Below are 26999 nucleotides of genomic sequence, written 5' to 3' on the forward strand. Positions count from 1 at the left end.
ATAGTGTTCGAAGTGTTTTCGGAGCGCGAGCATTGAAGATGCCAAGTGAGATTTTGGCGGAACGTCTGCAGGATTCCAGTCGGAGTTCAACAAGCGAACGGATGATATCCCGGAATATAGTGTCATCACATTTTTCCATCCGTGAATCAATACGTGAGAATATATATATATATATATATATATATATATATATATATATATATATATATATATATATATATATATATATATATATATATATATATATATATATATATATCAACATCTACATCTAATTGAAAATTGGTATCCTGTATGAAAATTTGTAATGTAATGTGTAGTTACTTAAACTTGTAATGTAGTTTTAGAATTTTCCTATTAAAAGAGTTCAATGTCACTAACACAGTCGTCTTCTCATTAGGAAGGACAATGGAATATACTTCGAATGAAATATCTCGATCCTAGTATCCGCTCAAAAGCTTCACTAGGGTACCAAACATTAAAAGGACCCGAAGGGTGAATTTTTAGCATCCTGGAAGCGAATTGTTGGATCTAACCACAGGGAAGAAACTACTAACACCTACTACACTACTACACCATTTAAATACTACTATTCCACTTACCGAAATATCGTTATTTCTCAGAATAAATATTTGGCATACATTAATTTATTTACCTCACAAAATTTTAGGAATCAACCAAATGAGAATTTGATCTCACCTACCACAAAAAAAATCCAACGCACCCTACTGATTTCTAAGTATCTGTTGTCAAACGCCCATTCTGCGCGGAAAACTTTATCGTAATTACAGAGTTAAAGAAGTATAGAAACAAAAGGGCCAAACATATTTTCTCGGCGCTAATTATATATTATTTATATTATTTCGGTTGCGTACTATTTTAAAGTTGATGGATTTGTTGGTTCATTGTATTTGTTAATTTCGTTTTCATTTGTTATTAAATTAAAAAAATTACTGTGGAAAATTTAATTTAAAAAGCTGTGAAAGTCGAGTCAAAAATTTAATACATTGGGTTAGAAGACATATCTATTATGTCGATTACTTATATAAAGAAAACAATTTTGGCGCATTACTTAATGGCAGTCTTACAAAAAATATTCAAAATATTCATACATTTATTAATATTGATTTACATATTCACTTCGTCATGACTGATGTATACGAGTAGGCCAGCTTTAACCTCTAAAATTAAAAAAAAGTAAATGATTACAATTCAATTCGTGCAAATACCTAATAATACTTAGTAGAGGAGCGGTGGATATTGCAGAATAGTCGCCATAATTCGGAATACCTTGATTTCTTTTCAACGTAATTTTAAGAAACCCAGCTTTGCTATCACTATCAGATCATAGTAAATCAGAGGCATTTAAACAAGAGCTCTATAATGCGTAACGAAAGAGACTCTGATTAATTTCTATACAGGGTGCTTTGCCAAATTTGATAATTATATTGTTTTTCATATCATCAATACTCTCGATGTCTTTATTGGGAGATTGATACTTATAGGACCTAAGTTATCCTTCTGTGCAATATGTAATGGTAAATGACTTGTATACAGCCTTTAGACAAAAAGGGGTCCATTTTACTTGACGTAACACCCGAATGAATGATATTATTTATTGGAAATGATGTCATTATCGTGTTTCTAACAAGGTTCAGTTATAGTTAACCTCAGACCAATACAAATTTTTTCATCCGAGTACTTGGAACATGATGTGGTTGATGTATTGATCTTAGAATAACTATCAAAAGTATCTGCTCGTCGCTATAATGATATTCATGTATAATGATTGTTATATTTATTATTCCAATACTATCGTATTTTCAATAAATTTGTTTGAAAATATGATCCACTGTTTGATTCAAATTTATCTCAACTACTGGTGTGTGTGTATTTCCTACGTCACACAATATTGACCTAGTGCCTCAGGAACCAGCCTTTAATGAGGGCGGACAACGAATTAACGACACTATTTTATGTAGGCCTCGGATTATGAATGAGTTTTTTGAAAGTCGAGCTTTTGCTAAATAGTATATACTAAACAAAGCATAAGCAACCCATTATATCACAGTTACTTACAGTCATTGCCGACTGAACTGTCATAGGTCCAAACAAACCTATATCTATAGTCAAAGGCTTCTGACATCTCATCAGCATTATATTAATTAGGACTCTAGATTCCTTGCTGCATTCGTACCACTTACTTTGGTAAAGTGCCGGTGCCAACTCGAGACTCTGGAGAAATATCGGCTAGTTGAAAACAAGTCATGTGGAAAACGTGTAAACTGACCTGGACTACAATTTCGTCGGACGACCAAGCTAATAGCAATAGCTGACTGGTTACTCCTAACAAACGGGTTAACTTATAGGTGATATTGCCGCCCTACAATTACCAATTGTAATAAGTTCAAAGTTTGTTGATTCTGAAATTACCGCAGTAACTTGCAGAATCGACGTCGCTAATATTACGGAAGAGATGCCATATTCGAAGAACACCACGCCTTTGAAAGCACGATTTACCGTATTTATGTACCTAAAGCGTTATGGTATTTGTGTGTGTCATTCAATTAAATTACTAATAGGCATAACAAATAAGCACACCATATTAACAAAATAAATAAGAAGTAAAAGTTCAGATTTTCACGAAATTATATATTTTGACATGACAATTGTTTCGACAACACCGTGTCTTTATGTCTTTTTGATAAAGACACGGTGTTGTCGAAACAATTGTCATGTCATAATATATAATTTCGTGAAAATCTGAACTTTTCGTTCTTATTTATTTTGATAAATGGATTTTCATCAAGTAAAAGCCAACTCAGTTCAACACCATATTAAATTTGAAAAACTGCATTGTTAAAGGTATCTCATCTACTTATTTGCAAGTTGAAGAAACATTGTTTACGCCTTACATTTCTTTAGTTAAGTATAATAATTAATACGCGGTTATAGCCTAGTAAGACTGTCTTCATATCAACTCTTTAACCTATCTGATGTTTTGCAACTCTTATTAAACGAAATTGGACTCAGAGACATCAAACCCTCTTCTTACCAAATTACTTACGCAATCAAATTTTGATGATTTTCACATAAAAGCTTCAACGCTGTGAGGCTTTCGTTTGCATCCCCTTGGACTAAATGTGTGAAAAAACTGCTAAAGTTGTATTGTAATATTTGTAACCGTCCTCTCATATAAATCAACACGGAGTTACAGAAAATATGCACCGAAACGAACGATAATCCAGCGCAAAATATTGTCAGCAGTTGCTCGATGAGAATCCAAATGTGGTATTTGTTTTCATCGAAAGGATACCAGCAACTAAGCGGCAGAGGTTTTGCTAAAGTCTGGTTTTCATTTTTGCGAAGTCTATGAAATTTGTAACTCTCAGCTATTCCTGCAATTCCAGACGGTCTCGAATGAACAATAGACAAGCGCCAACTCACCAACTTCGCATAACAAAAGAACAACAACTGCAGCGGAAATGAAAATAAATTTGTTGAGCCGGTTACAACGCGTCATGTGTTTCTCGTAAATCATTTTGACAAAGTCGTCTCCGTATTGATTCAAAGTGGTCTCTTCTCTAATAGCCTGCACGAGCAGAGACTTCGAGCTTTCGGATTGATACGACAACAATTTCGCTATCAATAAGATGCCATAGAGACTTTTTGATAATGACTCGTTCGCTGAAAATTGTGAGTAAGTATCATCAATTCATTTGGAGTGCTGCTTACCTTCGCTTGGATCGTTTTTAAGAAGGTATGGTAGATTCACTACCAACAACAGAGGAAATGAGACATATATCACGTGAATCATTATTGAATAAATTGGATAGATTCGTGTAAAACCTTTGAACGGGTCAGCTAGTTCTAGTTTCCAGATGCCTGCCAAAGTCATCGCGATTCTAGCAAAGCGAAACAGCTCTGAGTGCGACATCGTTCTGAGAATAGCAGACTCTTTTCTGTGCGACGTTTTAAAGGAATGCTGTCCTAGAGGTGGCAGTTCATATTCACACTGCGCTGAAAACTTACACGTAATTACAGAGCTAAGAAATTGTACGCTGGAAAACGCTGAAAACATTTTATCCTTACCCCGACCTATAATTTTCCGAAGTTGTTCACCCCTAAATATTTTAATGTAACTACTTCTCACGTTATTTATTTTTTTTAGTGCTGATTTTTTAAGAGTTTTGTCCCGTTTCACTTGAAGTGTCACCATAATGTGAAATAATAACTTCTACTATTTTATAGTGTGGGTATCTAATAATAATAATAATAATAAGCCAGTTGGCACCGTTATACAGTGTGCAAGCGACACGACAGCTGGGCAGGGTGAGTTGGTCCACGACTGGTTATTTGTTAGCCCTATTGGATTTTTACCTCCTCGTACCTCCTTATTCTCAGCCACCCAGGCCCATGAGAGCCTAGGCTCCCCTATCGGCCACCCGGGGACGCGCCTCATGGATTGCTCAACCACAGAGGAGCTCGAGGTAAAACTAGCACAGAAATATTAAGCTGAGGTAGAAATATGACACCACCATCAAATATTTGACTAAGAATAGGTGCTACGAAAACTGAATCAGGATCACTGCCAACCGCTGCGCAAAAGCGAGATCTAAGAACCAAATATGTGGAACAGGGAACAACAAAGACCAGAGGGGATAACAAGTCTATTACCTGCAAAGAAAAGAGTGAAACTGTAGTCCTCATCATTTCCGCGTGTAGAATATTTATATTAACAGAATATGTTGATATTCCTAACACGGTAGGCTATTTAGTATACTTTGCATGCAATAGCAATGTGAACTGAATGTACCAAGTAGTAGCAAATTACGAAAGAAAGTTACAGTTATGTACAATACTACTATACTACTAATACTTATATGCTTTAGAAGTTCTGAATTTACGTAATGATGAATATATGATCAAGCATCCTTCATGCCCATCACTTGACCATAAAAACAGGGACAAGTTCATGTCTTAAAACCGACCCCTTAAATATTTCCTAAAATTTATTCCAACTGTTTTTCTATTGATAAATAATAAAACACCCTTATCGTATTAACCGTGGTTTTATTCAAAATATTATCGTTATATCTATATTGACCAATCTTCTTTTAATATTCACTTCGTCATAACTGATGTATACGAATAAGCCAACTTCAATCTCTGAAAAAATTTTTTTAATCCATTCAAACACATAAAAAGTGTTACATTGCATTACAGAATTTGCAAAAGGGGAAATTATAGCATATAAAACTATTACTAATAATTTTTATTTTTAAGTCAGATTCTTGGAACCTAATATTTTAATTTTTTTATTTATTTAAATTAAAAGTAAAGTCAAACTTAATAACCCGTATTTTACTGGAGCTACAGATAATACAAGTTAAATTTAAATTTAAATAATAATTACAATAATTTTTCTCAAAAAAACTTCCCCAGATCACTGTGATACTGTTTACAAATCTTCTGGATTCCTCCGAGTTCAGAAGATTTGTAAATGATATTTGCTTTAATTTTTCTTAAATAAAAGAAACAACTATTTTGAGTCCGATTTCAGATGAATGTTATGGCTCTCTAAATAAATAAAAATTTTTTAATATTGTATAAAAATCTCCGTAATAGGGTCAGCGTCAATTTAATAATCTAATTCACGCAATTTAAATTAATTGCACTGACACCAAGAAATCATTATTTTATTTTAAGAAAACAATAATTTTTAGTGGGTAACTGATTAAGAAATTAAAAAAAAATATTTAAAACAGTAGTTTTGATAGTAGAAATGACAATTTGTTAAATGTCTTCGCGCACCGCTGGTTCATAAGATAATTCATTTCCTGATATCACAGTTATAATGTCATCGCAGTATAAATAAAGGTTACGGCTTTTTATTATCTTTGTTAAGCCATTTGTATATGACATAAAGATGAGAGGACCAAGAATTCCTCCTTGAGGAGTATCTAACTTTAGACTAAATGTATTCGACAACTCACTGGCAACCTTTACCTTAAATTCACGATGGTTATTCTAGGAAAAAACTCTGTCATTGTTGCTACTTCTGAAATCCATCCTATATAGTTTTTGTTTCAAAAACTCAGGATTCAGGATAAATCAAGATTCCCACTACAATCTCAGACTGATCAAGCCCATCACAGATAAACTGTACAAGCTGAGTGGTAGCAGTTAGTGTGGACAATACCAGACGACAGTCTTTAAGTAGAGTTTCGTAAAGAAGATTGTGAAAGGCTCATCCGAAAATCTTTAAAATAGGATTTATGACTGAAATCGCTGGATAATTACCTGTCAGACAAGGATATCCTTTTTTAACAACCAGTTTAATTTAGGATTGTTTAAAATAGTTTGGAAAAAATCCTTCGGAAGATTTATTTATTATGTTTTAGTTTTTAAAAGAGAATTATTTTTATCATATTATTCTATCTGGATAAACGTCAAATTCTAGAATGCTAATTTCTTGAGAAGTTTGTCTCATTTTGGCGCGAAGTTTATCTCGATTTCGGTGTCTTGTTATATAAATCGAGTGGTGCAATGTCAGGGGACCTCGGAGGCAAGGGTTCAAGAGAACTGTTTCTTCCTACCAAGCGCATACACATTCTTGAATTATGAATAGATGCCCCATCTAGCATAGAAATACATATCCTGTCGACCATTCAGAGGCAGATTTTCCATAGCATCCCATAATTCCGGAACAACCAGCATTTCCGGACTCATTAATGAAAAAACAACCTATTATTTTTAAAATTTATAACCCAGTGGGGATTATCTCTGCCCTAGTATCTACAATTTTGGGACAATACAACCTCATTGGGGGTGTGGCCTCATCAGTAAACATTGTCTTCCTCAGAAAATGCCTGTCATTTTAAAAATTACCTTGAATCCAATAACAATAACCTTATCTTTTATTCTGCTAAAATTCTTTTAATATATGTAAGCACTTTGGACTTGATTTTGTGACGGATCAAACAACTTCTGATTTTATCCTTACTAATATTTAGCTGGAATGATAAATCCTGAAGGCTCACTTGTAAATTTGCTCGGATGCGGGTTTATTCGCATTGCTTGACCATTCGATAATCACTAAATAGAACTCAATGTAATGAACTGAAAATTTAATCTGATTGACATTAATGATTTCACAAGTTTCATACTAGTACTTTCCATGGCAATAGAGCTTATCGAATAAAAAAATAATTTTGAGTAAATATTGACCAAAATAATTTAAATTTGGTATGTGAGATTAGAATAATATTCGGAATAATTTTTTTAACAAACTCTTTCTGGTATCTCCAACGCGAAGCAAAATATCGAAAATTGACGCTGTGGATTCGCCCTGTGGCGCGTTTAAAATTTGAATTTTAGGTGAGTATCTTAAAAAAATGTGAACCATCAACCTTATTTAGATTGCCAAAATCTAGAGATGTCTTCATCTTAAATGCGAAATGCTGTATAAACGATTTTGAAAACTTTATTAAACCCACCAATTATTCAGTATAGTAATAGTAGTAGATATAATTTGATCGAGGAGCATTCGTGACCCTAGTATGCACCATATATTTTGCTTTGTAATTGAGATAAAACTTATTCAACTTATTAAGAAATATAATTTGACAAATCAACCAATGAAATGAAATCATCAACCATAAAGCTATTTAATTTAAAATGAAAGATAAATATAAGAAAATTTAGACAATTAAAATGGTCAACTTATAAAGTGTGCAAGAAACCACTTTTAAAACTAAGTGGCCCAAAAAATTATTTTTTAAATAAGGTATTATATAAGATAAGTAAAGAGTGTATTATACAACAAAAGCCAACCATCAGAAATAGTCTGAAGCCTTTCAGAACAATCCAATAATATTACTTACAGTCATTGCTGACTGAACTGTCATAGCTCCGAATGAACCTATATCGATACTCAAAGGCTTCTGACATCTCATCAGCATCATGCTAATCAGCACTCTCGATTCCTTTCTGCATTCGTACCATTTACTTTCGTAAAGTGCTGGTGCCAACTCGAGACTCTGTGAAAATATCGATTCAATGTAAACAAATGATGTGAGAAACGTGAAAACTAACCTGAAATACAATTTCGTCCGCGTACCAAGCCAATAGCAATAGTTGACTGGTTACTCCAAACAAATGAGTTAATTTGTAGGTGATGTTGCCACCCTACAAATCGAAATTGTTTATAACAATCCACATATTTTTGTTCTGAAATTACCGCAGATATTTGAATAATTGATGTAGCTAATACTATGGAAGAAATGCCATATTCAAAGAACAGTACGCCTTTGAAAGCACAATTTGCGGTATTAATGTACCTAAAAAAGAGACGATTTTTAAACTTAAAAATATTTCGATTGATTGTGATTTTGATAACATTTGATAAAGACACGGTGTTGTCGAAACAATTATCATATCAAAATATAAAATTTCGTGAAAATCTGAACTTTTACTTCTTATTTATTTTGATTTTGTAGTGTACAATTCATCCTTGCCATTTCTGAAGACCACCTTAGCTGGCATTGACTTAAATGGAAAATTTTATTTTGTAAATATGTTTTTGACAAATTAGATCAATCTGCCCATAGCTCTTAAGCCTTCGTAAAATGAATAAAAACGACTTATACTAAACATTTACAAAACATTTATAACACATTCGAACAGTGAGATCACGAAACCAGACCTCACATATTAGTAAATGTATTCGACACACTAGTGTCTGGGACCTGATAAGTTAATTTTAGAAATATGGTGACTTAATTTTTAAAATTTGAAACATCTGACTTATCTTTCTTTATATGAAATATAATTTTTCTGGTAAAACAATCTCGCATTCCTATCCATATGGCTCTTGAATGACACCAAACACCAGATATGTTTCAAAATTGATTTGATTACGCTTATCTTTTAATTTAAATTGAATTTATTGATCTGACGGTATACGAGAACCATTATATCACGAAAGAAGGGCAATAATTGTGTAACATTTGATTTAAGATATCAAATGAAAGGTGTGAAAGATTATTAAGTTGGCAAGATTTTTGAAAACTGAGCAGCAGTTTATTTCAGGATTTGCTCAATTTTCTCAAATTGCAGATTTTGACAGTAATAACAATACATAACACTATTTTGGATATTTCTTTTTAGCTAAGCTACTCAAGTAAACTACTTTCATTTATACATTTTTCACAAAACGGTCCAATAAAAAATAAATTACTAACATTATCAATAAACTAAAAGTGAATTTATTCACTGCATACTGTCGAAAAATTTGTAAATTCTAGTACTGTTTAATAGTTAAAGTTATATAGAGTCATGTGGGGCAAGTGTGCGCAGCGGGTAAGTGTGCGCAGGCTTATTATTTATAAAACCGTTGACATTAGAGTAGGGGAATCAACTGCCTTCAGTAGTCACTACGACGTTGGACAAAAGACTAGAGTCTTGTCTGGCAAAGTTAAGTAGTTTTAGTAATATTGGTAAGTAAAAATTTTGGTTATTATTCTTACGATTTTTTCCAATTTAGAATTCAAATACTTTTATATTTATGTAGCGGTAATTAGTATTAATTATGTCCAATTATGCTCGTTTATATATCTAATTTTATCAGCTATACATCAAAACTTGGTAGAATGACGCAAAAATGTGTAATTTAAAACTAAATCTGTAAAGGCGATTAGGGTTAAGTGTACGAATACGGTTGTGGGGTAAGAGTACGCATATTTTAAAGCGTACTTTTACCCCGATAGTGAGTTCTTTGTGTATTGACACTCGTTGTTATTTGTTTCAGGTTATACTTATATATTTCTTAAAAAAAAACTAGAGTACCTCGAAATTACAAGCGGAAGGCTCCACACAGGTCCATTGTTACCCGTGATCAATTTGATGCTGCTAAGCGATTGATTGCCGAAGATTTAAGTAAAAGAAAAGCAGCTGAACAGGTTGGAATGAAAGAACTCGCTTCCTGAGAGTACTCACTCTCAGGAAGCGATTAAAATCTGATTCAACTGCTCTAAAATTAGGAAGATTTACTTCAACTTTCACAAGTGAGCAAGAAAATGAAATATATAATTATTTAAAAAGATGTGATGATCTCTATTATGGTCTTAATATGACAACTCTAAAAACATTGATCTACGAGTATGCTGAAATAAATCATATTCCTCATCGGTTTAATCAAAAGTCGAAAATGGCTGGACGTGATTGGGTGTATGGATTTTTAAAAAGGCACCCTGACTTGAATTTACGACAACCCACGTCAACTAGCATAGCTAGAGCAATGGGGTTTAATCGTTTCCAGGTCAATCAGTTTTACGACAACTTGCAGAGTCTTCAAGACAAGTATAGGTTTAAGCCTACTAGGATTTATAATATGGATGAAAGTGGTATTAGATAATACTGTGCCAAAGAAGATTCCAAAAGTTATTTCAATCAAAGGTAAAAAGTTAGTAGGAAAAATAGTTTCAGCTGAGAGAGGACAAACCATTACTTTAGTTTGTGCCATGAGTGCTACGGGAAGTTATGTTCCGCCGGCTTTTATTTTTGCTCGTAAAAGAATGAAGGGTTATTTACTAAATAATGCACCTCCAGGAAGTATTGGAATGGTTTCTGATTCTGGATTTATAAATACCAATCTGTTCTTAGAATACCTTCATCACTTTAAAGACAACGTTCAACCCACTAAAGAGAATCCAATGTTATTGATATTAGATAACCACAGTAGTCATCTTTCTTTAGCTGCTGTCAACTTTTGTCGTGAAAATGGTATTCATTTACTTACTCTTCCACCACACAGTAGCCACAAAATGCAACCTCTAGATCGTGGATTTTTTGGACCATTGAAAGCGAAATTTGCTTACGAGTGTGACAAATGGTTAAGTAGTAACCCAGGACGGGTCATTGGGCAGACAGAAGTGGCTCAACTAGTTAATGAAGCTTTAAAAAAAGTCGCAACTGTTAATAATGCTACTTCAGGTTTTAGAACTTCTGGGATATGGCCTATCGATAGAGAAATTTTTTCGGAGGAAGATTTCGCAGCAGCTTCTGTTACTGACATAAACCTTCCATCTACATCATCTGAGAAAAGTAGCTCGCAGAATATCACAGCTACTAGATCTACTGCATTTTCTACATCAGAGTCTTTGCCAAGTACTTCTAATGCTTTAACTGTATCAGAACTTCAACCGAGTACGTCTTCAACATTGTATCCACTACCAACTTCATCACACGTGAGCACTGTAACAGATTTAGCTTTAGTTGTAGTGACTCCATCATCAGGTCCTCAACAAGCTGCAGATACATGTTCTAATTTATATACACCTTTGTCATCAATCCAACCGTTTCCGAAAGCGAAAGAACAAACAAGACGTAGAAAAGGTAAAAAATCTATTGTCGCTACTGATAGCACTTTCAAATTAGAATTGGAAAAAAAAGTCAGGAAGAAGAAGAAAAAATAGCTAAAAAGAAACGACGTTTAGAATTGAAACAAGAAAATGCTTGTGCAAATAAAATTGAAAATTCTAAAAAAAAAACAAAGAAGAATACTACTACCAAAGATAAGGCTGTTAAAGTTAAGGCTAGTCAAGAAAATATTAATGATTTTAAGGAAAATGATGATTACTGTCCATTGTGTGGTGAAAAATACGTTGATCCACCTACAGACGATTGGATTAAATGTAGCTTATGTCATAGCTGGTGGCATGAACAGTGCACTCATTATAAAACTGGTGCTTTCATATGTGATATATGTTCTAATAATTAAGATTTTATCATATTCGTTAAAAACGATCTCATTTGAATTTATCTCTATTCAAAACTGTTAACTACTCTAAACCTTATTCTCGATAAAAATCAAGTTAAACAGTATTTGTCAAAAATTATATATTTAATATATAAATATAAAAAATGAAGTAAAAAATGATAAGTATTGATAAAAAATAATATTTATAACATTAAATATGGTGTAACTATATGTAACAAGTTATGGTTTAAATTATTACAAATGCGCACACTTACCCGCAGTGCTGCGCACGTTTACCCCAATATTGGGGTAAGTGTGCGCATTCTGACTAACATTTATTTTATTTTATTTCTTTAATTACAATTAAGTAAATTGAATTTCATGTTACGTAATTGTTAAATCAATAAATCCTTTAAATAAATACTTTTATTTCAATTTATTTTGTACAACTATTACAATTTTATGACCATAGAAAAAAAAATGCGCACTCTTGCCCCACATGACTCTATCAGATTGACGATTACAGTTCCCAGGATCCCAGAGTACTTACCGAATTAAGTTTTGATGTTTTTCACACAGGAACTGCAATGCTGGAAAGCTATCATTTGTATCCTTTTGCACGATGTTTTCGAAAAAATTACTAAAGTTGTATTGCAATATTTTCAATTGTCCCCTCATATAAATCAACATTGAGTTACTAAACATATGAACCGAAACGAATAATAATGCACACCATGCTATCGTTAACAGTTGCTCTATCAAAATCCAGATATGGACTTTGCTTTCATCGAAAGGGTACCAGCAACTTAGCGGCAGAGGTTTCGCGAAAGTCTGACTCTCATTCTGGCGTAGTCTATGAGAATTATAACTTTCTGTTATTCCTACAATGCTAAACGCTTTTCATAGAGCTATTGGTAAGTTATGCGACTCACCAGCTTCCCATAACAGAAAAACAGCCACTGCGGCTGAAACGAAAATAAATTTGTTGAGCCGGTTACAAAACACGACGTGTTCTTGGTAAATTCTTTTTTCAAAATCGTCTCCGTATTTGTTCAAAGCGTCCTCTTCTCTAATAGCTCGCACGAGCAGACTCTTGGAACTTTCGGATTCATATGATAACACTTTAGCAATCAGTAAAACACCATAGAGTATTTTTGATAGGGACTCGTTCGCTGAAAATTTCGCGTATTTTCATAATAATCAATATATTTAAAATGCCACCTTCGCCTGGATCATTTTCCAAAAGGTATGGAAAATTCAGTGCCAAGAGCAGAGGTAAAGAGGCATATATTGCATGAATAGCTATCGAATAAATGGGATAGAGCCAAGTAAAACCTTTTAACGCGTCCGGTAGTTCTAGTTTCCAGATACCCGCCAAAGTCATTGCGATTCTCGCAAAACGAAATAGTTGTGAGTGTGACATCGTTTTCAGAACAACGAACAAGTTTCTGTTTTGCCAGCTTTTAAAGAAATACTGTCCTAGGGGTGGCAGTTCAAAGTCGTCGTCCATAGGCGTTCCTAATTTCAACTTTGGTTAATTTTTAAGATCTGAATTTTAGTATATACACCTTAGTGAAACACGTTTAATTAAAGGTATGAAACTTGATAAGATGATAATATAAACAAAATTTTGTTCTCCACACTTTTATTATTGTTCTGGAACTATTCTGGACAAAAAGTTTTCTAGTTTAGGTATACATTTTTTAATCGACATAGTTATCAAGTTATTTTCTTGCCCTTCATTCTTTCTTAAATAAGTACGATGTCCTATAAAATTCAGTAAAAACTTTGTTCACTGCAGATTTTCCAGTAGTCTAAAAATTTAAAATCTTTCATTCCTAAAATTACAGGTTATTACTAGTTTTTATAAACTATCGCACGCCACTGATTTCTAAATATGCATCTTGAGACGCCCACACACGAGGAAAACTTATACGTAATTACAGAGCGAGGAAATGTAGACTGGAAAACATTTTATCCTGATCCGAAACTATAATTTTGCGAAGCAGTTCATCCCTACGTATTTTAATATCAGCAGTTCCCATGTTATTTACTTTTAATTTTCTTTTTTCTTTTTAAAACCGACACTGAAATAGTTCAAACGCATTATTGCATTTTATTGAACGTGGTGTGTTGGGTAAGGACCGATGAAAGCTAGATATGATTATTTTGATTAGTTGAACTAGAACTTGCCAGTAAATGCAAATACATTTGGTTAATATATTTCATAATATATGGCTAAATATTGACAAAAATATTTGGAGGAATTCTTAAACATTTCACATGCCCCAAAACGTAGGTATTGACATCATCGCGACATGCTTGGAATCAGATGATGATGATGATTAACTCATGATGGTAACGTTTTACACCCAGTAAAAGATGAAGCAACAAAGTCAAACAACAACAGCGGTATGTGCTCTGGAGAATTGTGTTGCTAAAAAATTATATTTTGCAGTTGCACTGAGTGATCACGTTTTTGTCCAAAAATTAGCTTCCATTTGTTAGGGCACCTCAAACCATAGCTATCCTAGTACAAGAGCTGTCTCAAACAAAAATTGCAAATGCAAAATGCAAAAATTGATGTTGGTGCCTTTCTCTATATATTAGGCGTCCTCTACGCGTTTTCTACGATGGTGGTGATCCCACAAAGAAAAGCGTGACTTGTCACGCTTTTCTTTGTGTGTGTGTTGATATAGGTGTCTACATCTATTGGTTAATGGCAATACTAAACCAGTGGTAGGATTCTGTAATCGAACGCGAGTGCGTGAGTGAAAAATATAACGAACCTAACCTAACTAAAGCAATCCCCCACCACCATATGCCCATTTTGTGGTTACACTAATTGGTATTTGTTTTTAATTTGTTGTTTTACAGAATAACTCTCCACGACGGCATGACTGTAACTCAAAAACTCTAGTTCTCTGACAGAGCCATTAGAACTAGTGAAAGTGAAGAACCCTAAGATCGACCGAATTTTGTCGGAGTTCTTGACTTTCACTGGTTCTTCTTTATCCCGTTCTCAATTCCCCGACAGGGCTCGGACTAATCTGACGGTTGGGTGGTTCATGTGGGAATTTACGTTTTATTTAAAATTTCGGAATATAAACACCAACACAATATATATACCCCATATTCATGCACGATCTTTTACGGGATGTATACCAGTATCGATGAGATCGATCAATTTCAGTCGACCATCTAAGGGTTCTTCACTTTCACTGCTTCTTCTTTATTCTGCTTTCAATTTCCCTAAAGGGCTCGGACTAATCTGACAGTCAGGTGGATAAATATAAGTTCAAGTTTTAAGAGACATTTTATTTAAAAGTTCGGACTATAAACTCCAACAATTTTTAAGAACTCCATCACCACGTCACGATCTCATGACGGATGTATACGAGAATGATAGCTTGAAATACGGAAATGTTAAAACGGATTCGCATCACACATGACGACCCTGTTCCGTAAGTTGCGGCCAAATACTAATAAACCCTATACCTTGAATGGTCGTCATATCGTAGGTGAAAATGAAACATAGAGCTTAATATGCTCAAGGTACAGTCCTCACAAGCAAATATATACCTGATAAAATCACTACCAATTGCAATCACTAACGTTAATCATTATTAAAATTATTTAAAAAATAAATACGAAACCGAATGCGAATTGTGTTCACAACTCAGTGACCAACACTTCCTTACAATATGTAAACATTTTCTAAGATCTAAGTCTAGGTTACACTCTGTAAAAATATTTTGGTTTTTTCTCTTTCCATTACTTGTATAATACGAGGTGGTCAACCAGGTAAGCTTCCAAACTTCCCTGTATGAATATAAAACAAAAAGTTCATGTCCAATTTAGTTACCGACATACGGGGACACACACTTAAAACACAAGTACTTTTTTCTTGTCCTTATTAGATCAAGCGTACTGAATATGTGACTTTAAGACATTAGCTTCGTTAGGAACGCTTACAAGCCGCAATCACACATATGACATACTTGCTTCTTTGGAAGCCTATATCAATTAAACGTTTGCTATATGTAGCTGACGCGCAGTCTTTAACATCCTGTGTTTTTCAAAATGCTTCAAATAAATGCAAATATTTGGGCTAATACAATCATTAACACTGAGTCATTTACACTGGGTGCATAACGTACTTACTTTCCTAATCCTGTATTATATGTGTAAGTGCTTACAATTACAAGTGACGCAGCCTCTGAAGGTGCCAAATGAAATTTTTACGAAAAAAAAAAAAACGCGTGAGATTCAGTTCATCCACCTAACCCAAATACTTGTTCGTAAAGAAAATTTTCTTTATATAAAAAAAAGTAGATGCTTCAACCCTGAGAAGATAAATAAAATCGAAGAAGGACAAGATAAAATGTTAGAAGCCTAAAATAAAGCCTAAAATATAATTAATAATAATTTTTATAAAAAGTTTAACTTGAAATTAATTACTCCTCTTTTATTTAAAAAATAAATATATAATTGCGTTTTAAAGGTAGCCACATTTTTTTATTGAAGTATTTTAGCAAGAAGTTTATTAACGGCTTTTGTAATGCTACCCCGAAAACGAAGGTTTAACGTATGTAAATCTGTTTTAAAATGCAGTTTTCGGTTCAAATACTTTAGAATTTTGTTTGTTATGATTTTGAGTATGTTTTAAGCAAGTAAAATTAAAAGTTGTTGCGTAAAAACAAACTGCATTTGCTGAAAAGTGTATAGTCGGTGCACTTGGTGATGTGTTTTTAGTGTGAAGATGACTGGAACCAGGAAAAATTTGGCTTCAAGTCAAGTGGCACAGGATCTTACTGTCAAAATGGCGGAGATGGAGGCGAAATTTCAACAACGTCTCGATAAACAGCGAGAAGAATATATGATGGCACTAAGGATACTTCTGAGTTTGAACTACAACAGAAGTTTGAGTTGGATGTCAAAAATTCCATGGAGGATTTAAGGGAGGAAATTGCATGCCTGCACTCAGATCTACATAAAAACAAACGTCACGTTGATAATACTCAAAAAACAAACAATTATAAAAAACTCGTGGTATTCGTAAAGACAATCAGCAAGATCTTCTAAATAAAATGCTAGATTTTATAAGAACACATCGGCATTGAAATATCAAAAAGCGAAATAAATTGTTGCTATGGTTTAAAGAAAAAAGTGCCTGAAACTAAGAAAGCAGCGAGAAATCGTGCATTTAACGTAGTTGAATTTGTCACTCAATGGAGACGGGACGAGATCTTTTACGCAAAAAGTCAATTAAAAGGTTTATGATCTGTGAAGTGTTAGTTGGTGCCCAACACTTCAAGATTCAAGAATCAAGTATGGACCATCAAAGGTAACATTTTTGTACAGCACAACATAAAAATCCAAATTAACGACGAAAATGATGTGCAAAAACTTAATTAATTAATGATTATTTGGGGGTGATGTGACAGGTGATGTGTGTTGCTTCATTGCGCCGTTTCACAGGTTGTTTTTGTTTTTTTTTTTTGTCTTTACCTTACTTTACTGTCAGTTGATCTAGGGCTTTTTTTTTATTAGTGTAAAGATTTTTATTGGTGGTATTTATATTAGAACCGATGTTTTTTTTTTTACTAAAGTTATTAATTAATACCAAGTTTGCATGAACTTGCGCAATACATTCAAGGGCAAAATTTTGATATTGTCGGAATATCGTTAAATAATCGTTACATATATGTTTAAATAATAGCATAAGTTACAATGATGTTAAAATTGAAGGGTATAATTTTTTGCGTCAGGATAGACTGAGGCGTGGTGGAGGTGTGGGCTATTAGAGGTTCTTATGGATGTACACTTATTAGGAATGAGTTCACAAAACATTTGAGCAGATTTGGGTGAAATTGACTCTCCGGAAAATGTGTTTTCGGATCTGTTTAGAGGCCGCCATTTTATAAACTTATATTTTGACTTCAATTAACTTACTAAGCGACAACCTCTGCTGCGTGGGTGATTTTAACTTGGATTATATGAACAAACTTTCCAACGATGTCATACAGTTTAAGTCGTTACTATTCTTTTACCAATCTTGACTAACGTAATTAACTTCTGTATTTCAGAATGCGTCTTTCCAGAAGCATGGAAAAAAGATTTGGTAATACCATTACCAAAAGCTAATAATCCTCAAGAATTCAAAGATTTAAGATCAGTTAGTGTCCTGTCATGTCTTTCAAAAATCAGGTTCTTCCCGAAAATCAGTCTGGATTTAGGCGATATCACGGATGTTCCTCGGCACTGGCAAATGTCAGTGATGACATCTTCAGGGCTACAGACGCGGTAAAGTCACAGTTTTAGCACTATTAGATTTTTCAAAAGCATACGACACAATAAATTACAAAACATTGTTAGCAGTTTTGCACTATATTGGGTTAAGTGGTCAGGCTATACAATTTTTTGAAAATTTTTTAAGTAAAAGAACGCAGCGTGTTAAGATTAGGGAAACGACGTCGGAAGAGATACCGGTGGGGTACCACAGGATTCCGTTATTAGCTCCCTGTTGTATGCTATTAACACTTCTAATAATCACAAAATACGCGAACACTGTAGCTTCCATTGTTATGCGGATGATACGCAGATATATCTGTCATTCCATAAAGATAATTTGTTCTAATCTTGTCGAGCAATAAGTAGTGATCTGGAAAATCTAAGAACAATCTCTTTAAAGCATTAACTATTTGATTTTTGTCCCAAAAATGACGTTTTTAATATAAAAAACAGCGTTAATATAAAAATAAGAGACTGTAACTTGGAAATTAAAGACAATGTAAGAAATCTGTGACTTATTTTTGATTCTGCAATGAGGTTTGAGAAGCATATATCAAATTGTATTCAACGAGCATACTTAACATTAAAGCTTTTGTATAGTAGTCGCCATGAACTGTCAATAAATATGAAAAAAACAAAATACAAAAAGTGTCAAATTTTTGTCTTCGTCTAATATACGGAATACGAAAATTTGGACGAGAATATCATATAAACTTAAGGATGCCAATTGATTGAATATGGAGTGCAGGAGAGAGATGCATTTAGCTTGTTTTTATCATCGAATTTCGTTTTTTAAATCTCCGGCATATCTGCACAATAAAATTATATTTAGATCCCATGTACATAATACAAATATTCGATTTAGATGATTGATAACACCACCTCGCCACATACCATACCTTCGCCTGCGTCCGTTTTCAAAAGTCTTAGGAAGTTCGTAGTTAACAAGAGAGGAGGGAGATGTATATCATATGGGTCACTATCGAATAAATCAGATAAACAAGTTGAAAACCTCTCGACCGATGGGGAATTTCTAACTTCGAGATTTCCGCTAGAATCATTGCCATTCTGGCAAAACGAAGTAACTCCGTGCTGGACGTGGTCATTCTAAGCAGTTGTTAGCATTTCCGTTGTCGAGACATTTTAAATGTATATTTCTTGACGAAAGACTTGAGCGCACCAAACATTTTTGCCTTTAAAGGCCATTAAAAACTGCCAGTCAATGATAATAAAATTTGTTCACCTATAAGACTACAGTTTAGCAAGGCAATAAAAAAAATAATACAGTAGTGCTACAATTCTATTGATTTGTTGTTTCTAGAAGAGATGTTTTTAATTTATTTTTAATAAGTCATTATTAATTATTATCATTAAAATCGTAATTTATTATAAAGCGTTTTTAGGACAGATATTGTATGTTTTTTAACTTTTTAACTTGAGTCATAACTGCGGATTACACTATCAATCAATATCCTAATATCCATTAGGATAATGCAGAGTAAACTTTATGGATGACCGTACTTCCCTTCTTCTAAAAGTCTGTTCTAATTATATGTGGATAACACAAAATAATTTTATTTGTAATTTGCAAAAAAGCTCGACGTTTAACCATGTCAGGAAGATACGCCGTTGATTTTCAGATATAAATATTTGAACCTTACCTACACGCGGAAAACTCCCGCGTAATTATAAGGCGGAACATATTTACAACGGGAAGTGCTGAAAATGTTGTCCCGACACTCCAGCCTATAATTTTCCAAAACCGCAATCCCCAAGGGACGAAAGACGTTGAATATTTTATCGGGACCATCACACGAGGATGCTTGTAATTTACCTGAATTTCTAGAAATTCTAAGCGCAGTTTACTCGTACGCATACACGTTAAGCAATATACGAAAAATACTAACATATCGGTTGTATATTGTTAAAATTACTTTTTTTGTCTAGTAAATAAAACTGATGTGAAGTGTTAGAATTAAGGAGAACTAACTAACTAACCAAAATGGACAAAATTTTACTGTTGTGTTGTGCCGCTTACAGCTGTCAAACGCATTTGTCATCAAGTTCACACATTTTTTCATTTTTGCTCCAGGTTGTTTATAATCCTATTATCGACGTACGCCCATTTTCGAAATCTCATGGTGGAAGGAAACTATCCAATCAGACTATTTTTCTACTCTAGTATTTTACCTACGGCTGCGAACCACTTCGGACATTTCCGGGATATTACCACGGGAGTTTGGGAGCATTGCAGTTCATTTGGCACCAGCGGAGCACAGCAAAGCGAGTAAGTAATAAACGGGTGACTTAAAAAGTATACCAAACCTGTTGTACACCCATGCGGTAATATCTCGGAAATATGCTGTGTCGCTTGGATTCATGAAAAACGAAAATGAAGTGGTAAAATGACACTTTTCGCTCGCTAGATTGAGTATTTTACAAAAGGGCGTCAAAAAACTTTTTAAATCACTCGTGACTCAAGTGCCGTTTACCACACTTGTTGAATAATATACCAATGATGATTTATTATTTAACTAATTATCTCAACTAAAATTAAATCATTAAAAATTTAACGGAACCAATAGATGTTTTTATTATTTTACAGAAAATTGTATATATGTATCTAAGAGCGGCAGTTAGGCCATATTTTTAATTAATGTCAAATTAAAAATTATTAATTATTTATATCAATTCATTATTTAGTATAAAGAAATAAAGGTGGAATCACGGTTCTAAGCCGTAAACTAACACCCAAGACGAACTTTTAGAGATCTTGCTATAACAAGAAGTGGAGGGATTAGATATTAACTACTCAAAAACCAAAGTAATGTAAGCAAGCTCAAAATAGTCTCTTACAAGTTTGATTCAATAGGTATTGCGGCTATCTATAAATACGAAATGAGGATACCCAGGTATAGAGTTCACCAATAGGCTGGACTAGACCAAATGAGGTCATGCAGTAATCTAACAGCAAACTAAGCTCCGTCCTACGTCAAGAAAGGTGGCAATAAATGGTTAAACGTGTAACCAAGTGAGTTTAAAGTTCTGATAATGTCTACTCTGTCAATAGGAAAACGAAAAAAAGGACCAGTACCCATTAGCCCAATAATACTAAATCCCTAACCCGTTACTTATACCCAAATACCTATTGTAGCAATTTATGGTAAACTAACGGCACTCAGACATTTGCAGTCCAAACATCATGATGATTTGAGATGTAAAAAGGGTCAGTCAAAACCAAATTTAAGGGAAAATAAGCTAGTATAAGTGGTGAGCATATATTATTAAATAATATAGTGGGCAAATCATTGTAAAATTTGATGGAACTCAGAGCGCACGCCCCTAAATTTCACATCCGAGCCTACGCTTTGCGTCGTTTTTATTCTAAGCAGCGATCTCCATCATATAGCTATTAGAGATATAGGCTCCCTGCCTATGCTGACAATACAGGAACTTATGAAGCAACAACAACAAAAAATTAAGAAGGTAGAAATGGCTCAAAGTACAAGTTAGCGGATGAAATGTAGAGGCATGTTCGGAAAATCGTTTCCTTCTCTACGAAAATATCAATGCCGCCTGCGGCGTATCAGTTTTTACCGTAGTAGGGCCACTATTTTATCTAATAGCTATAACCTCCACACCAGATCATTTAACGAGATCTGGGCTTATTTTGGGAAAATACTGCCTTAAAAATGCTACCTCTAAACTGAAACCTGGGGACTTGACGAACTGTCATCGGCCATGTTGAAATGACAAGCGTTATTTATTTGAACGCGAGATTTCAATGTGGAATATTGAATATCAATATAGGCATGGCCTAGTAGCAATTTGCGGGGAGGTAATAATACAATGAAAGGAATTAACTATTAATTGTATATAATTAAAACTAATTAGGTATATATCTTAAATCTAAATATATCTTCTGGATAGTTAATTAAATCCAACGGATTTGTGAAACCGACTGTACATTTCGTTCATCAAAACTAATTGGATGCTCACTAATTTTAAAGGAAATTGACTAAATATTTTTAAGTTAGGGCCACGCGAACCGAACCTTTAAGAAAAGTAAAAAAATGGAATTATTTTCAAAAACAAAAGTTTGCAATTTTGAAAATGAAACAGTCCTTTTTGACAATTCTTTTTATTCAAATACGATAATAATTACCCCAATCTCTACAATCACGATGTCATAACGGATGTATACGAATATGTTAGCTTCAAACGCTAAAATTAAAAACGTATTTTAGTTACATTAGTTAGAGTAGTTAACATGGATAACAAAAATTCATAATTAGCCATTTTTTATAATCTATAAACTGCTACTTTATTTATTTATAATGGGTGTTTTTTTTTCGATGTATAGAACTTTAAGTTGGCATTACTGTTCAAGATGGCGACCGATTTAACAGCTGTCAAGTGATTTATTCTCAGTTTGGTTTGGAAATTCATCATGAATATACTCACGCTTGAACAACGCTTGCAAATAGTACAATTTTATTTCGAAAATAATGGTTCTGTGCGGAATAAGTATCGCGCACTACGTCCATTTTATCGTCGACAAAATCGTCCATCAGAGCAGTTAATTCGATTAACCATGGAACGTTTTCGCACCACGTTCACTCTTATTGATAACTTGCATCCCTAGAGACGCCGTACGGTTCTTACAGAAAGAAGAAGCTATTGCTGCTGTAGAGCGTAGCATTGATGAAGACCCGAATGAGTCCATGCGCCATCGAGCACAGGAATTGGATCGGTGTCCATCCACTTTATGGAAGATTTTGCGGAAGGATCTTCGTTTACGTGCTTATAAAATCCAACTCGTGCAAGAATTGAAGTCAAACCATCATCAAGTAAGCCGTAGATTCGTCGAATGGGCCCAAAACGAGATTGCCGTTGCTCCCGATTTTCATAAGCGAATTTCAACAAACAAAACTGCCGCATGTGGAGCGAAGCTAATAATCAAGTGTATGTCGAAACACCGTTACATCTAAAAAAACTGACTGTTTGGTGCGCTTTATGGGCTGGTGGAATCATTGGTCCGTACTTCTTCAAAAACGATGATGGCCAGAACGTTACAGTCACTGGTGATCGGTATAGAGCTATGATTACTAACTCTTTCATTCCTAAATTGAATAACCATGATGTCCAAGAGATGTGGTTTCAACAAGACGGCGCAACATGTCACACCGCTCGTGCCACAATCGATTTATTGAAAGACACGTTTGATGACCGCCTAATGTCACGTTTTGGACCTGTGAATTGGTCTCCAAGATCTTGTGATGTAAAGTCATTGGTCTATGCGGATAAGCCACAAAACGCTTGACCATTTGGAAGACAACATTCGCCGTGTTATTGCCGATATACGGCCACAAAAATTGGACGTCCAGATTGGACATCCGCGCCAGCCGTGGCGGTCATATGCCAGAAATCATATTTAAAATGTAATGCCACAAGTTTACCTTTCGAATAAATAAAATTCATTTCAATCGAATAATCCCTCGTTGTTTTATTGCAACTTAAAGTTCTATACATCGAAAAAAAACACCCCTTATTATATAGACAAACAAGTGGGAAGACCACAAATATCAATTGCTCAAGGTGAGTAACCATTAATTTCAAATCCCTTGTTATAATGCTCCTGATACAGATGTCATATCCCCTCAAAAGGTACCTAAAAAAATACGTTCTGGGCTCTTAATTGAAATATTGAAGTTGAGATTTATTTCCTGACTATTTTGTCTCCATAAATGAAAAATTTCTCTAGATAGCTGGCTATATCATCAAAAAGAAATAAATAAGACATATTTTCAAGACACATCTGCAAAATATGAAAAGCATATTTCATCATTCGAACCACTATGTCAAATTGAAAGTTTCGAATACAAAATTTTATTTCTCATAATTACTAGATATCACCAATTTCAAAATATTTACACGCGTTAAAATTATATATATTTTGGTGAGTTAAGTGCCACCTTCAACACCATGTATGATCTTAGCGACAACCATTTTCCACAACATTTTTCGAGAAAGCATTTTCCTCCAAAAAGTAGTTTTACACTTTCTATCCACCAAATAAAAAAAAAATTTTTTCAAAGAAACTTCCACAGGCTATGTATACTAGATGATTGGCGAAACGTCAGCAAGTTCGACTCATCAACAACCGACACAGATTTGTAAATAGTAAAAAAAAGTGATCTCTAAAAAAGTGATGTCGGAGATAAGACTTAATTGACGATTTGAGATTCTCTCCAAAGCACTTGGTGCCCCTAAATTATGAATTATAATGGAATATTCTTCGTTACTGATTCACAACTACCTACTGCAGGTTAACATGATTTTACTTTGAGTTGCTTAATTTAAAAAAGTCGTAAAATCTATACTTACGGACATTGCTGATCGAAGTGTCATAGGCCCAAACGAACCAATATCAATACTTAAAGGTTTCTGACATCTTATCAGCATGAATATAATGAGAATCCTAGACTCCCTCTCGCATTCGTACCATTTGCTACTATAAAGTGCCGAAGCTAATTCGACACTCTAAAACGATAAATCAGTAGACACATTCGATTTACAAAGGAAACGAACCTGAGAAACAATTTCATCCGTTGACCATGCTAGAAGTAAGAGCTGACTGATTATTACAAATATATGAGTTATGTTGTAGGTTACATTGTGACCCTAAAAATATAAATGTTATACGATTTGGTAGATTGATAGCAGGAAGAATGTACCGCAAGCACTTGAAAAAGTGCCGTGGCCAGCATTATCGACGAGATGCTATACTCAACAAATACTATACTCCTAAAGACACTATTCACGGTGTTTATATACCTATAAATCGAAAGATTTACAGAAAATTTTTTGAAACGCAATTGATTTACGTAATACTACCTAATTAAATGTTGATGCTTAACGCAGAGCCCCTTCAGTGTTTTCAGATTATCGCCAACGTAGGTAATATTCTCGTTGTAGTTACTAAAATAACTCTGTAATATTTTCAGCTGTCCTCTCATATAAATCATCACCGAATTGCTGAACATTTGCACCGTCGCCACGGGAAATCCAACCCATAATATTACAAGGAACTGCTCCAACAGAACCCAGCGGTGATACTTATTTTCGTCAAAGGGATACCAGAACGGCAGCGGCAGGGACTTATTCAACGTCGCGTTGAACTTTTTATTCATTCGATGAACTCTGTAACTACCCACTAGTCCTGCAACGACAGTCAAAACTACCTCAGAACGCGAATTTTAGGGACCACTGAATACCTATTTCGCAGAGCAAAGACGCTGCGCCTGCGGTGCTCAACCAGAAGAATTTGTTGAGCAAGTTGCAAAAAAATACGTGTTTCTCGTGGATTTTCATAACAGAGTCGTCGCCGTTCTGGAGTAAATCCACCTCGTCTCTAATAGCCTGCGCGAGTAAACTTGTCGAAGACCGAGATTGGTACGCGAATAATTTAATCACCATCGATACGCAGTAAAGTATTTTCGAAAGAGTCTCGAAGCCTAAATATTTTTCTCGTCTGAGATAATCGTTCGGTTCGAGTCGTACGGTGTGTCTCAAAGTATATCGTCTTAGTATTTGAAGGACCCCTCCACCAAAAGTAATTATGATCTTCATACATATTATCACTGGTTATACTAAACAATTAGTTATTTATTCATAGGTGAGGGACAAGACATCAGTGACTGTGTTGAATAAGATACGATAAGAAGAACAATACATTCCGTTCATCAAATCCAGATTGTTCCTATTTTGGATAAACGGAAAAGGGAGAGAAGGAGAGGAAGCCAATATAGTCATAGTTATTAACTGTGCCACCCTCCATAAAGTTATTTGTAAAATGGGATTTAAATTCCGAAAAATAGACAAAAAACAAGTGGCAATGAAAGCACTCAGATTGCGCTTCGGCTTCGGCAAATCAAATAGTATATTTCCGAAAACAGATGTACAATTTACCTAGATAAAACTTAGTTCGATACACGCGACGCAGTATCCAAAGGATGGGTTGATGGCAGTAAAAACTGTCAAACAAAAATAGCTCGAAATACAGAATTAGAAGAGGAATGTATTCCAACTTGTTGTCTACGAAAAATATTAAAGACTTCTTGAAAAGGGATTACAGAATTATATTTTAAAAGCATAGATCACTTGTGACGGCAAGTAAAATTAAATGTTAGTCCTACCTTTAAGTCTAATTATTAACATACCCGTTGAGAGCTGGAAAATACAATATAATACGTTATAAGACGATTTCATAAGAGGATAAACTTTGAGATGGACCATACCATACCTTTGCCTGCGTCGGTTTTCAAAAGTCGCGGAAAGTTCATGGTTAAAAACAAAGGAATGGAGACATATATCACATGTGCCAGTATCGAATAGGCCTGATATACAACTGGAAAGGCCTTAGACTGCTGAGGCGTCCCTAGTTTCCAGATGCCCGTCAGGATCATTGCGATTCTGGTAAAGCGGAATAACTCTGTGTCGGGGGTCATTTTGAGTACTTGAAAATGTTTCCATTGCCGCAGTATTTAAAGGCACGGTTTGTGACAAGTATAGACATGGGCGGCCCCCAATAGTTTTTACTTACGCGATTTTTCTGGCACACTCCTGCGATATGAAATTGTGAATTCTAATCAGTTACAGAACTGACTTCTACGTTTATTTTGTATTTCCTCTCTTTATATTGAAATTCCTATTAATCGGAGTCTCTATTTTAATGGAAATATTATAGAAAATAAATTAGTTCCCTTATGACCTAACTTTGTGTGGAAATCCAATTTTGATAGGGTGATCTTTTTCTAAGCTGGTAATATTATATGAATTTCTTATTCTGGTTTCATTCTATAGCTAAACCTGTTTCAATAATGCGTGGGTTCAAAATCATTTTTACGTTAAAAAGCCCGTCTTACAGTTTGAAGGAATAGAG

At 34.3% G+C, this 26999-nt stretch overlaps 2 protein-coding genes and 1 long non-coding RNA gene across 10 annotated transcripts; 1 reads left to right on the forward strand and 2 right to left on the reverse strand.

Annotated features, from left to right (window-relative positions):
* Positions 1-376: 376 nt before the first annotated feature.
* On the reverse strand, positions 377-13337 carry LOC132706267 (odorant receptor 67c-like). 4 transcript variants are annotated; one of them, XM_060677506.1, is made up of 13 exons: positions 13097-13337; positions 12694-12933; positions 12312-12650; positions 8243-8342; positions 8098-8190; positions 7887-8042; positions 3736-4027; positions 3448-3687; positions 3068-3398; positions 2434-2533; positions 2291-2383; positions 2080-2235; positions 377-2037 (listed from the first exon to the last, which is right to left on the reverse strand). In XM_060677506.1, the coding sequence occupies exons 2-13, from the start codon at positions 12702-12704 to the stop codon at positions 1975-1977; spliced, it is 1974 nt and encodes a 657-aa protein (XP_060533489.1). In that variant the 5' UTR covers positions 12705-12933; positions 13097-13337; the 3' UTR covers positions 377-1974. The 4 variants fall into 4 exon arrangements, with proteins under 4 accessions (XP_060533489.1, XP_060533488.1, XP_060533487.1 ...); XM_060677505.1 differs by having other exon boundaries at positions 12312-12642; positions 13097-13271; XM_060677504.1 differs by having other exon boundaries at positions 377-1181; positions 12312-12642; positions 12983-13271.
* A 26-nt stretch (positions 13338-13363) lies between these two features.
* On the reverse strand, positions 13364-26567 carry LOC132706268 (odorant receptor 67c-like). Of its 5 annotated transcripts, none has more exons than XM_060677512.1 (7): positions 26434-26567; positions 25333-25572; positions 24953-25277; positions 24793-24892; positions 24647-24739; positions 24443-24598; positions 13364-13575 (listed from the first exon to the last, which is right to left on the reverse strand). In XM_060677512.1, the coding sequence occupies exons 2-7, from the start codon at positions 25532-25534 to the stop codon at positions 13501-13503; spliced, it is 951 nt and encodes a 316-aa protein (XP_060533495.1). In that variant the 5' UTR covers positions 25535-25572; positions 26434-26567; the 3' UTR covers positions 13364-13500. The 5 variants fall into 5 exon arrangements, with proteins under 5 accessions (XP_060533495.1, XP_060533490.1, XP_060533494.1 ...); XM_060677507.1 differs by having other exon boundaries at positions 26361-26561; XM_060677511.1 differs by having other exon boundaries at positions 25333-25477; positions 26434-26546.
* On the forward strand, positions 13645-20607 carry LOC132706269 (uncharacterized). The gene is made up of 3 exons (XR_009619572.1): positions 13645-13898; positions 17851-18067; positions 20148-20607. It is a non-coding gene; the product is annotated as an uncharacterized LOC132706269 (long non-coding RNA).
* Positions 26568-26999: the final 432 nt, after the last annotated feature.

The sequence above is a fragment of the Cylas formicarius genome, unplaced genomic scaffold (assembly GCF_029955315.1).
Source record: "Cylas formicarius isolate icCylForm1 unplaced genomic scaffold, icCylForm1.1 PGA_scaffold_8__14_contigs__length_24414737, whole genome shotgun sequence".
NCBI lineage: Eukaryota > Metazoa > Arthropoda > Insecta > Coleoptera > Brentidae > Cylas > Cylas formicarius.